Source organism: Geosmithia morbida (genome assembly GCF_012550715.1).
Source record: "Geosmithia morbida isolate 1262 chromosome Unknown scaffold_4, whole genome shotgun sequence".
NCBI classification, from domain to species: domain Eukaryota; kingdom Fungi; phylum Ascomycota; class Sordariomycetes; order Hypocreales; family Bionectriaceae; genus Geosmithia; species Geosmithia morbida.
In genome coordinates this window covers 64421-75576 of record NW_023336191.1, presented here as the reverse complement: position 1 = coordinate 75576, position 11156 = coordinate 64421, and the positions used below count along the sequence as shown (strand labels likewise).

Genomic DNA, 11156 nt, shown 5'->3' with positions numbered 1-11156 from the left:
GGGGGGGAGGCTCCAAATTGTGACTATCAAACCCTCACATCCCATGCCCCAAACTTTTTTGTTGGTTTGAGGAGAGCCCAGTCCATCCACCCCGACCCCCAACGACTCAATTGGTATTGGAGAGGAAAAAAAGGTGACGACTAGTGTAAAAAAAAGTCTCTTTTTGTCTCCGACACCATCAAGATGTCGTCGTTCCGACCCTCGTCCATCACGCCTCTTCGGCAGTGGGCAACCGCCAGGGCCGCCTCCTCGGCTAGGACGTCGGTGACTCCGCTTGCGGTGCGCTGCTCCTCGTCGACGAGCAGCTCGACCTCTGCGATTGCCTACAAGGCCCTCCGCCGCCGCTCCGCGCCTCTTCCGAAGACGAGCAACCCGCCGGCGTGGTCGACCCAGGCGGCCGTGTCCAACATCCTGTACGAGACTCCGGTACCGGAGACGGCCCCCCCGAAGCGTCACATCCTCAACTGCCTCGTGCAGAACGAGCCGGGCGTGCTGTCCCGCCTGTCGGGCATCATCGCCGCCCGCGGCTTCAACATCGAGTCCCTCGTCGTCTGCAGCACCGAGGTCGAGGACCTGTCGCGCATGACCATCGTCCTGACGGGTCACGACGGCGTCGTCGAGCAGGCCCGCCGCCAGCTCGAGGACCTCGTCCCCGTCTGGGCCGTCCTCGACTACACGAACGCCCCGCTCGTCCAGCGCGAGCTCCTCCTGGCCAAGGTCAACATCCTCGGCCCCGAGTACTTTGAGGAGCTCCTCGAGCACCACCGCGAGATCACCACCAGCCCCGAGGCGGACATCGACACCGCAGAGTACGCTGCCGAGGGCGGAAACGAGAGGCAGCCGACCCTTGAGGAGACGTCCGTCGACTTCCACCCTAGCAAGCTGGCCGCCAGCGAGGCTCTCCGCCACAAGCACGAGCACCTCAAGTCCATCACCTACTTTGCCCATCAGTTCGGAGGCAAGGTGCTCGATATTAGCAACACGAGCTGCATTGTCGAGATGTGAGACCCTCTCTTACATTACCCCCCCCCCCCCCCCCCCCCCTTTTCTCTCTCCCCTCTCTGTGCATTCTTCTCCTTCTCCTCCTATCCAATCGACCAACTCCCCTTCTTCTGGAACCAATCACTGACACCGCAACTCCTCCACGACAGCTCTGCCAAGCAGTCTAGGATCGACTCCTTCCTCAAGCTCATCGCCCCCTTTGGCATCCTCGAGTCCGCCCGCACCGGTCTCATGGTCCTTCCCCGTTCGCCTCTCAAGGGCATCAACGAGGGGGCCATGATCAAGGAGGCCGACGAGGCTGTCGACGTCAGCTCCCTGCCCCCCGGTTAGATGTCGCTGCTACACTCTGTATGCGCATTGGCCTCCCCCATGATCTTTCAGACCTACAGGCGTAAGTGGATGTTTGTTGAAGCGTTTTGGAGGACAGGGGAAGGGCTACTGATAGCTTCGAATGTATTTTCTACCCTATACCGCAAATACTACAATTCGGACATCTGCTTTTTTTTTTTTTTCATCCATTACTTAGATGTAGATTTCTTTTGCGTCTGTAAAGGACCAATTACGATGTCTGTATTCAAAACCACACGCCTTTGTAAATTTCTTTCCCTTCCCCATTTTTTTGGTACTGATAACTCACATATTGGCAACGCCGTTATCGGTCATGAAATGATTCTCTACAGCTTTCCCTTGTTCACGACGAAGCCCTCGAGAGCAGCTATGACAACATGATTAGAATGAGTTTTGGATAGAAGAGAGTTGGGAAGGCGAAGAGGTAGAGAAAGACCACAGGCGAAAAAAAAACCTAAAAAAAAAACTCACAAACAGCAGCCCAGAGACGGTTCTCGGCCTCGGGAAAGACGAGGGATCGCGGGCTGTAGAAGACCTCGTCGGCCACCTCCTCCTGGTGCCGGGGCAGACAATGCATAAACTTCCACCCGTCCTTGGCGCCGCCCCTCTTGGCTAGGTCATTGGTGATCTGGTATCCGGCGAAGGCGTCGAGGCGCTTATTCTTCTCGCTCTCCTGCCCCATGGAGATCCAGGTGTCGGTGACGAGGATGTCGGCGTCCTTGATGGCCTCTTCGGGGACTGTCGTCTCGAACAGCTTACCGGGGCTAGAGACGCCCTGAGCCGAAGAGGTGATGAGGTGGCGCATGGAGTCGGGGATGCCGTACCCCCTGGGGGAGGCGACGGAGATGTCGACGCCCATCTTGACGCAGCCCGTAGCCAGGTCGAAGAGGACATTGTTGGAGTCTCCGATCCAGGCGACCTTGAGCCCCTGGAGGCCCAGATCCCCAGAGGCGGATGAGGACGGCGATGACGGCGACGACGGAGGGAAGGCCTCGTGGATGGTGAGGAAGTCGGCAATGGTCTGGAGAGGGTGGAAGTCGTCGGATAGGGCGTTGATGACGGGGACGGTAGAATGCTCGGCCAGGCCGGCCACATCGGAGTGAGGGCCGACACGGGCGACCATGCAAGACGTCATGGACGAGATGACGCGTGATGTGTCGAGAAGAGACTCGTTGACCTGCTTGTGTGTCGCGCACGGCTGTGTGTTTAGCTGTCCGCACTCTGCCCGGGAAGAAGCAAGGCATCTGTTATAAAGCGGGCGGTTCGACTCACGCCTAGCTGGATGTCATCCTTGCCGAGGAACATCGGGTGTCCACCGAGAAGAGTCACGGCAGCCTCGGTCGACACGCGGGTCCTGGTGCTACGCTTGCTAAACATCATGGCGATAGTCTGGTTGGCAAGTCCGGCAGCCAGAGAGCCGGGCGTCTGGCCGGCCTTGACGGCCTGCTTGCGCGAGGCGGCATTGCGAACCAGCGAGGTGAATTCGGCGGGGGCAAGGTCGCTGATGGAGAGCAGATGCCTGGGAGCTTGGAGCGATGACGATGACGATGCCGATGAGTAGGCGCGCTTCTGGACACCGTTCAAGGTCGCCCGCAGAGTTGAGAAGCGCATGATTGCCAGAAAGGGGGGGGGGGGTCAACAACGATAGTATGTATACGTGTCTGCACTCCTACGGTGACGGGGGGAACAAAAGCCAATGCTCTTGTTTCGTTTCTCAATTGGAAACCTCTGTTTCCCCCCCCAACAAGTATCAATCGGTGAATCAATCCCTTTTTTTTTTTTTTTTTTTTTTTTGTTATCGCAGCCATAGATAAAGGCGGTGTTAGTATTACTATGAAAGTACCATACCAGCCACGACCTCGCTGATCCCGAGATGAGGCTGGTTACCCGACATCGCAAAGCCACAGTTCTCTTCAGTGACTTAGCAGAGATCCGCTCCTAAGGTCCCCTAATTCCAAGCCAATGATGGTAGCTCCCCGACGCAGCTGATTGGTCACAACTCCGCTGACAGTGACGCTTTACCGTTCTCGTCTCGCCGATTTCACAGTGGCAAGTGAGTCACCATCAGAAGCAACAGCTTTCGGCGAGGAATCTCGTTTATCATTCACCGGCGAACCAGCAAGGCATCATGAAAAAAAAGTACTTATTACAAGTGCCTGACTCTCTATTCTGCTGGAGAGGGGAAGAAGAAGAAGAGGCGAAGCCAAGATTGTCGTACACGCCGACGGCCGAGGCAATAACATCAAATATTGTGCCTTCGGATAGGATATCTTGCAGCGAAAGAGTGAGGGAGTGAGTGGTGGTGGTTCCAGTGAGGGTTTTTGCCCTGCTAAGTGAGTCCCCACGACGAGCAGATGGAGCTCTATGGTTGGCCAAGTCAGCAAAGGTTTGAAGCAATTAGTCTCCTCCCTCAGTGGCGATGATAGTAGGATGAAGAAATCCCAATCTGTACATGGCTCGAAGTTAAAGTGGGCTTTTTTCCCTTCATACTACCTGTCTTGCAGCAGTAAGGGCCGGAGCTCTTCTGGCGTAGGAGGTAAGTGGCATGATGCCCACAGTACTGCTAGCAACTGAGCTGTTCTCCCCCCTCCCCCCCCACCTGCTCGCCTGAGAGCGGTTGCATATTCGGATCGGACCCCTCATTTTTTGTTTTTTTGTTTTTTTGTTTTTTGCTACGGCTACGGGTAATAGTAGATAGAGAAGAAGAGGGACGGACTGAAAACATCCCAATCTCGCTTTCGAGGTTTCCACTGGTGAATTTCGTAAAACAGAGAAGTTGTGGGATCCATCGGAGGCAGTGACACTTCTATCACCCTTTAACGCAAACTCCGGGGAGGAGGGAAGAGGAGGGGCAAAAAAAAAATGGTGCGCAGTCACCCGCGGTGAGCGACAAACAAAATTTAGTTTGTCTCGTCGGGTGGGTGGCTGACAATTCTCCCCTCCACAGCCAAGAGCCACACTCTCTCCGGCCACCACAAGGCTACCTCGACCTTGACGGAGGGCCATGTAGAGAACAAACATATGAATATAATCTACCTTCACGACAGCAACTCGTATAATAAAATCCCTCCTCTGTATCGGCTAGCAAGATACTCGAGCTTGAGTGATCTATTGAGATTCATCATAGAGTCCTTTCTGACAGCTATCAAGATTTACGTGCCAACTGCCTATTAAGGCGGGGCCCATAGTGGGAAGAAAGAAAAAAAAAATACCACAACCCCGCTTTCCCTTTCTACACATCCCACCCACCCATCTCAACACCAATTTTTCTTTCCCTTCACACCACTCAACTCCTCTCCAAAGGCACTTGAGCCAGGTCAAAAGAAAAATACCGCCAAGATGGTGAAGTAAGTCTATGCCATATATATCATCATCACAGTCTTCATCTCAAGATCGAGATGCATCACCTTCCTGTCCTTCCTCCCCGCTTTCTCTCCCCTCATTGCCTCTCTCTCGCCCCTCGCACGTATCCGAGACGTCGTCTCTCACTGCACAGAACTTCTATTACGACTCTCTCTCTCTCTCTCTCTCTCTCTCTCTCTGTGTCTCTCTATTCCTCTTCACCAGAGATTACACCTACAACCACGCAGCTCTCAACTCAGAGACTTCTCATCATGAAGAAGAAGAGGGAGAAGAAGCAGAACAGTGACTGACATGGCTCTCTCTCCATCATAGTTTCACGGTCGACGAGGTGCGGGCGCTCATGGACAAGCCCAGCAATGTCCGCAACATGTCCGTTATTGCCCACGTCGATCACGGCAAGTCGACCCTGACCGACTCTCTCCTGTCCAAGGCCGGTATCATCTCCACTGCCAAGGCTGGAGATGCCCGTGGCATGGACACTCGTGCCGACGAGCAGGAGCGTGGTATTACCATCAAGTCTACCGCCATCACCCTCTACTCCACCCTCGAGTCCGAAGATGACATCAAGGACATCGTCGGCCAGAAGACCGATGGCCGGGAGTTCCTCATCAACCTCATTGACTCGCCCGGTCACGTTGATTTCTCCTCCGAAGTCACTGCTGCCCTCCGTGTCACCGACGGTGCCCTCGTTGTCGTCGACACCGTCGAGGGTGTCTGCGTCCAGACCGAGACTGTGCTCCGTCAGGCTCTCGGCGAGCGTATCAAGCCCGTCGTTGTCATCAACAAGGTTGACCGTGCTCTCCTCGAGCTCCAGGTCTCCAAGGAGGACCTCTACCAGTCCTTCTCCCGTACCATTGAGTCGGTCAACGTCGTCATCTCGACCTACTTTGACAAGAGCCTTGGTGACGTCCAGGTCTACCCCGACCGCGGTACCGTCGCTTTCGCCTCCGGCCTCCACGGCTGGGGCTTCACTATCCGCCAGTTCGCTGTCAAGTACGCCAAGAAGTTTGGCGTTGACAAGAACAAGATGATGGAGCGTCTCTGGGGCGACAACTACTTCAACCCCGCCACCAAGAAATGGTCCAAGACCGGCCAGCACGAGGGTAAGCAGCTCGAGCGTGCCTTCAGCCAGTTCATCCTCGACCCCATCTTCAAGATCTTCGCCGCCATCATGAACTTCAAGAACGACGAGATCGACAAGCTCCTCGACAAGCTCCAGCTCAAGCTCTCGAGCGAGGACAGGCAGTTGGAAGGCAAGCAGCTCCTCAAGGTTGTCATGCGCACCTTCCTCCCCGCTGCCGACGCTCTTCTGGAGATGATGATTCTCCACCTCCCCTCGCCCGTCACTGCCCAGAGGTACCGTGTCGAGACCCTCTACGAGGGTCCCATGGACGACCAGGCTGCCATCGGTATCCGTGACTGTGACCCCAAGGGTCCCCTCATGCTCTACGTCTCCAAGATGGTCCCCACCTCTGACAAGGGCCGCTTCTACGCTTTCGGCCGTGTCTTCTCGGGTACCGTCAAGTCGGGTATCAAGGTCCGCATCCAGGGCCCCAACTACATCCCTGGAAAGAAGGACGACCTCTTCATCAAGGCCATCCAGCGCACCGTTCTCATGATGGGCGGCAAGGTCGACCCCATTGACGACCTCCCTGCCGGTAACATTGTCGGTCTTGTCGGTATCGACCAGTTCCTCCTCAAGTCTGGTACCCTCACCACCCTCGAGACGGCCCACAACCTCAAGGTCATGAAGTTCTCCGTCTCCCCCGTCGTCCAGCGCTCCGTCGCTGTCAAGAACGCCCAGGACCTGCCCAAGCTTGTCGAGGGTCTCAAGCGTCTCTCCAAGTCCGACCCTTGCGTCCTGACCATGACCTCGGAGTCTGGCGAGCACATTGTCGCGGGCGCCGGTGAGCTGCACCTCGAGATCTGCCTCAACGACCTCCAGAACGACCACGCCGGTGTTCCCCTCACCATCTCGGACCCCGTCGTCCAGTACCGCGAGACTGTTGGCGGCAAGTCGAGCATGACCGCCCTGTCCAAGTCGCCCAACAAGCACAACCGTATCTGGATGACCGCCGAGCCCATGGACGAGGAGCTGGCCCTCGCCATCGAGAGCGGCAAGATCTCTCCCCGCGAGGACTTCAAGACCCGTGCCCGTACCCTCGCCGACGAGTACGGCTGGGACGTCACCGACGCTCGTAAGATCTGGACCTTTGGCCCTGACGGTAACGGCGCCAACCTGCTCGTCGACCAGACCAAGGCCGTCCAGTACCTCAACGAGATCAAGGACTCCGTCGTCTCTGGTTTCCAGTGGGCTACCCGTGAGGGTCCGGTTGCCGAGGAGCCCATGCGCTCCGTCCGCTGGAACATCCTCGATGTCACCCTGCACGCCGACGCCATCCACCGTGGTGGTGGTCAGATCATCCCCACCGCCCGCCGCGTCCTGTACGCCTCGACCCTGCTGGCTGAGCCGGCCCTTCTCGAGCCCGTCTACCTGGTCGAGATCCAGGTTCCCGAGAACGCCATGGGCGGTGTCTACGGAGTCCTGACCCGCCGTCGCGGTCACGTCTTCAACGAGGAGCAGCGCCCGGGAACCCCTCTGTTCAACATCAAGGCCTACCTCCCCGTCCTGGAGTCGTTCGGCTTCAACGGCGACCTCCGTGCCGCCACCTCTGGCCAGGCCTTCCCCCAGTCCGTCTTCGACCACTGGCAGGTCCTGCCCGGCGGCTCTCCCCTGGACTCCTCTTCCAAGACTGGTGCTATCGTCACCGAGATGCGCAAGCGCAAGGGTATCAAGGTCGAGGTGCCCGGTGTCGAGAACGTAAGTTTCCATGCCCCAGTTCTTCCACTCTTCCGCTCGACTCTTCCCACTCCCTGCAGGATACCAGTGTCTAATGTGCCATCCTTCTCTAGTACTACGACAAGCTGTAGGCGCCTCCGTGCGCCGATGGAATCTGCGACAGTGTCGGGCCCGACACACCGCCTCGGCAGACTTCTCGCCAACGTGGGACTGAGTCTTATCTGAGGCCGAGGGTCCCCCGGTGGAGAGTAAGTACCGACTCCCGTTACATGGTGACTGTGGAGCGGAGGGCGGTCCTGCTGCTAAAGGATGATTAGCCAGCCAACGTAGAAGAGAAGAAGAATAACATTCTTTTTTATGACTCAGGAAGGCTGAGCTTAGGCCACAAACGGGAACTTGTTTTCTTGGTGCTTTTTATGTAGTGATGCCAGTCGTGGAACACGAAAGAATGATGATATTCAGTTTTAATTACGATGCCTTCCTCGAGTATTACATGTGTTGTGTTGGCCATGCATCGCTCCAGGCTGATGCTGGATGCGCGATGGTGTAGTCGGATGCATGGTATCGTCGCTGGTGTCTCGGCTCTGCAGTGGTTCACTGCTATAATGGTAAGTACAGATTAGTATCAAGCCGACCCAGCTGGTAGGGCCCGGCCATCTGCCGAGATACACTCCACGATTGTATACCAAGACTGCATTCTACCCTGCTTCTCGAGGGCACATCTCTTCTCGGCCGATCCGCGCACGAATCCGCTGTCCCTGAAGCTGGCCGCGAGGCCTGACTCGTCTGTAATGTATCGGTGGGCTGGTGGGATATAAGGTCGTGAGGGGGATGCTCCAGCGTCTGGAGGCTTGACGCGTTGAAACGCCAGAGTTAATATCACCGAGGGCAGAAAGAATAGTGCCCTCGGAATAGGGAGGCATCGTAGATGACTTTGGTATCTTTTTTTAAGTTGTACAGTGATAAGATGCGCGAGAAAACGCGAGAAAGGGATAATAGCGTTTGGAATGTTGAAGGTTGAGGAAGGTGATGGGAAGAGGGGGGGGGGGCGATCCGTTAGTAGGTGGGTCGGCTTATTACTACGTATTACAGAGTGAGTAGGAGGAGAGCAGCGTGTCATTATAGTGGTAGCAAGGAAGCATCGTTCCAACTGAAGAGCGGATAGAGCTTGTGGGCGGATGGAGCTTGTGGGAGGGTCGAGTAAGGAAGACTGAACAGCCAGATACCTGAATCAAACATGGCTACAAACGCATATTGATATTATCATTCGTTTCTATCTTGACGGTGTTTGGGTCCTTGAATGGAGAGCTGTGTGTCGCTTTTGTGTGATACGATAGGTTAGTATGATTAATAATATGGGGATGCCGGATCCCGACAAAAAAAAAATATTGTAGGGAGGAGGAACACTCTGCATCACCTGTATTACAACATTCTGCCGACACAGCCATCTCCTCCCTCCCGTTTCTTGGGGCCTGATAACGTCGAGGGCAACGACGAAAGCGACGACGCGGCGGGCTGTCCATGTCTGAAACCATCGTGACCGAAACAGGCAGATCCCACACACTCGCAAGCGATCCTTTGCCAGAGACCATAGAGCGGAGCTGAAGCGCGCGTCGTGTGCACCGTCGCGTCGCAGCCGAGGCTCGACCAACATGCTCTTCCCGGAGGAAGACGCGCCGCTGCTCAAGGAGTGGATCGTGCGCCGGCTAGAGGACACGTCGGATGCGGACGCCGAGGTGCTGGCCGAGTACATCATCGCTCTCCTCAAGCACGACGGCACCCGTGACGAGGTGCGCAAGCTGTGCGAGGCAGAGATCCTCGACTTCCTGACCGAGGACCCCAAGGCCTTCCTCGACGATGTCTTCCAGGCCATCATCTACAAGTCCTACGTCCCCGGGGCGCCGCCGCCTCCAAAGCTACCATCTGCCGCTGCTCTTCCCTCGAAGCCCATGCACAGCAACGGCAACGGCAACGGCAACGGCAACAATCGTCATCGACAGCAGCAGCAGCAGCAGCAGCAGCAGCAGCAGCAGGCGCCCATGCCGAGGAAACGAGGATACAGGGATGTCGACGCGCCGGGCGGCGCAGCGAATGAAACGATCACGTATGCGGACTATCAGCACCAACGACCGACGAAACAGCCCCGAAGACAGCCGGAGCAGTCATCTCTACCGCCGCCACCTCCGCCGCCGCCACCACCGGGAGGGATCGAGTTCAACGCTGGCATGCCGTCGCCGTACGACCCGGAGAACAATCCCATGGCGGCATTCTTCAGCAGCATGGGCATACCGCCGTTTCCGGGGCTGCCTCCATTCCCACCGCTTCCCGGCGGAGGTCGCGGACGGGGGGGACGCGGCGGTAAGCGCAACAGGCGGTGCCGCGACTTCGATACGAAGGGGTACTGCGAGCGGGCGAGCACATGCATGTTCGAGCACGGACCGACGGACCCGGGTGCATCCATGCCAATGGACATGGAGGATCCCACTGCCGCCGCCGCCGCCGCCGCCGCCGCCGCCGCTTTCGCGGCACAGTTAGCTGGCGGTTCAGGGCGGAACGGCAACAATCGCAGAGGTAAGGGCGGCGGCGGCAGGAGAGGAGGTGGCGGCGGCGGCAGTGGCAGCGGAGGAAGGGCTGCCTTCTCGGCCGAGGGACCCGTGCATGACCGGACAAGGAGCACCATCGTGGTGGAGAACATCCCGGAGGAGAACTTTTCCGAGGAGCAGGTGCGCGGCTTCTTCTCGCAGTTTGGCAACGTGGTGGACGTGTCCATGCGCGCGTACAAGCACCTGGCCGTCGTAAAGTACGACCGGTGGAGCTCCGCCAACGCGGCTTACCAGTCTCCCAAGGTCATCTTTGACAATCGCTTCGTCAAGGTATTCTGGTACAAGGACGGCGTTGAGATGGAGGACAGAAACAACAACAACAACAACAACAACAACAGGGCGACACCATCGTCCACAGCAGCAGCAACAGCAGAGAAGCAGCCACAACAAGAAAGGTCGGAAGAGCCGGAGATGGACCCCGAGGAGTTCAAGAGAAGACAGGAAGAGGCGCAGAGACAGCACGTCCAGAGGGAGGAGAAGCGTCTGGAGATTGAGAGGCAGAGGATCGAGCTGGAGAGGAAGCAGCAGGACCTCATGGACCGTCACCGACAGGAGGCCGCGAAGCTGCACAGGAAACTCAGGGAGAAGAACGGCACCGCCAACGGCCAGACCGGCGGTGCGGGCGGTGGCGGCACGACAGACATGCTGCTAGCCAAGCTGGCCGATCTGGAGCACGAGGCCAAGATGCTGGGCATCGATCCCAACGCCGCAGACGACGACAATGACCGTCCGGCTCACCCCCACTATCCGTCCCGCGGGGGTTGGAGAGGTCGCGGCGGTGCTGCCTCGAGGGGTGCTACCAGTACCAGCTGGCGCGGCGGTAGGGGCGGTGGCCACGTCGCTGCAGTCGGTCCTCTGGATGTCGGCGCTAGACACGCTTCGTATGCTCAGTATTCGCTCGATAACCGGCCGAGGAGGTTGGCTGTTACGGGAGCCGATTTCAGTGTTGCCGAGAGTGATGAGATTCTTCGTCACTTTCTCCTGGTAAGTTTTTTTTTTCTAAGTCTTTACCCCTCACTTCATTCGCTCCCCTACCCCCC

At 57.3% G+C, this 11156-nt stretch overlaps 4 protein-coding genes across 4 annotated transcripts in view; 3 read left to right on the top strand and 1 right to left on the bottom strand.

The window, feature by feature from the left end:
- Positions 1 to 183: 183 nt before the first annotated feature.
- On the top strand, positions 184 to 1332 carry GMORB2_5509 (acetolactate synthase I/III small subunit; the record flags this gene model as incomplete). Its single annotated transcript, XM_035467479.1, has 2 exons — positions 184 to 1001; positions 1152 to 1332. The coding sequence occupies 2 exons, from the start codon at positions 184 to 186 to the stop codon at positions 1330 to 1332; spliced, it is 999 nt and encodes a 332-aa protein (XP_035322445.1).
- A 344-nt stretch (positions 1333 to 1676) lies between these two features.
- On the bottom strand, positions 1677 to 2961 carry GMORB2_5508 (ornithine carbamoyltransferase; the record flags this gene model as incomplete). Its single annotated transcript, XM_035467478.1, has 3 exons — positions 1677 to 1717; positions 1822 to 2548; positions 2623 to 2961. The coding sequence occupies 3 exons, from the start codon at positions 2959 to 2961 to the stop codon at positions 1677 to 1679; spliced, it is 1107 nt and encodes a 368-aa protein (XP_035322444.1).
- Positions 2962 to 4689: 1728 nt separating this feature from the next.
- GMORB2_5507 (elongation factor 2) lies at positions 4690 to 7608 on the top strand (the record flags this gene model as incomplete). Its single annotated transcript, XM_035467477.1, has 3 exons — positions 4690 to 4697; positions 5026 to 7534; positions 7594 to 7608. 3 exons carry the CDS (start codon positions 4690 to 4692, stop codon positions 7606 to 7608), a joined length of 2532 nt encoding a protein of 843 aa, XP_035322443.1.
- Positions 7609 to 9165: 1557 nt separating this feature from the next.
- Positions 9166 to 11156, top strand: part of GMORB2_5506 (RNA-binding protein 26) — a gene marked incomplete at both ends in the record, with an annotated part of 2652 nt that continues 661 nt past the window's right edge. Inside the window, one exon of the mRNA XM_035467476.1 lies at positions 9166 to 11100. Coding sequence (XP_035322442.1) covers positions 9166 to 11100 — 1935 coding nt within the window. The remainder of the gene's footprint in view (positions 11101 to 11156) is intronic.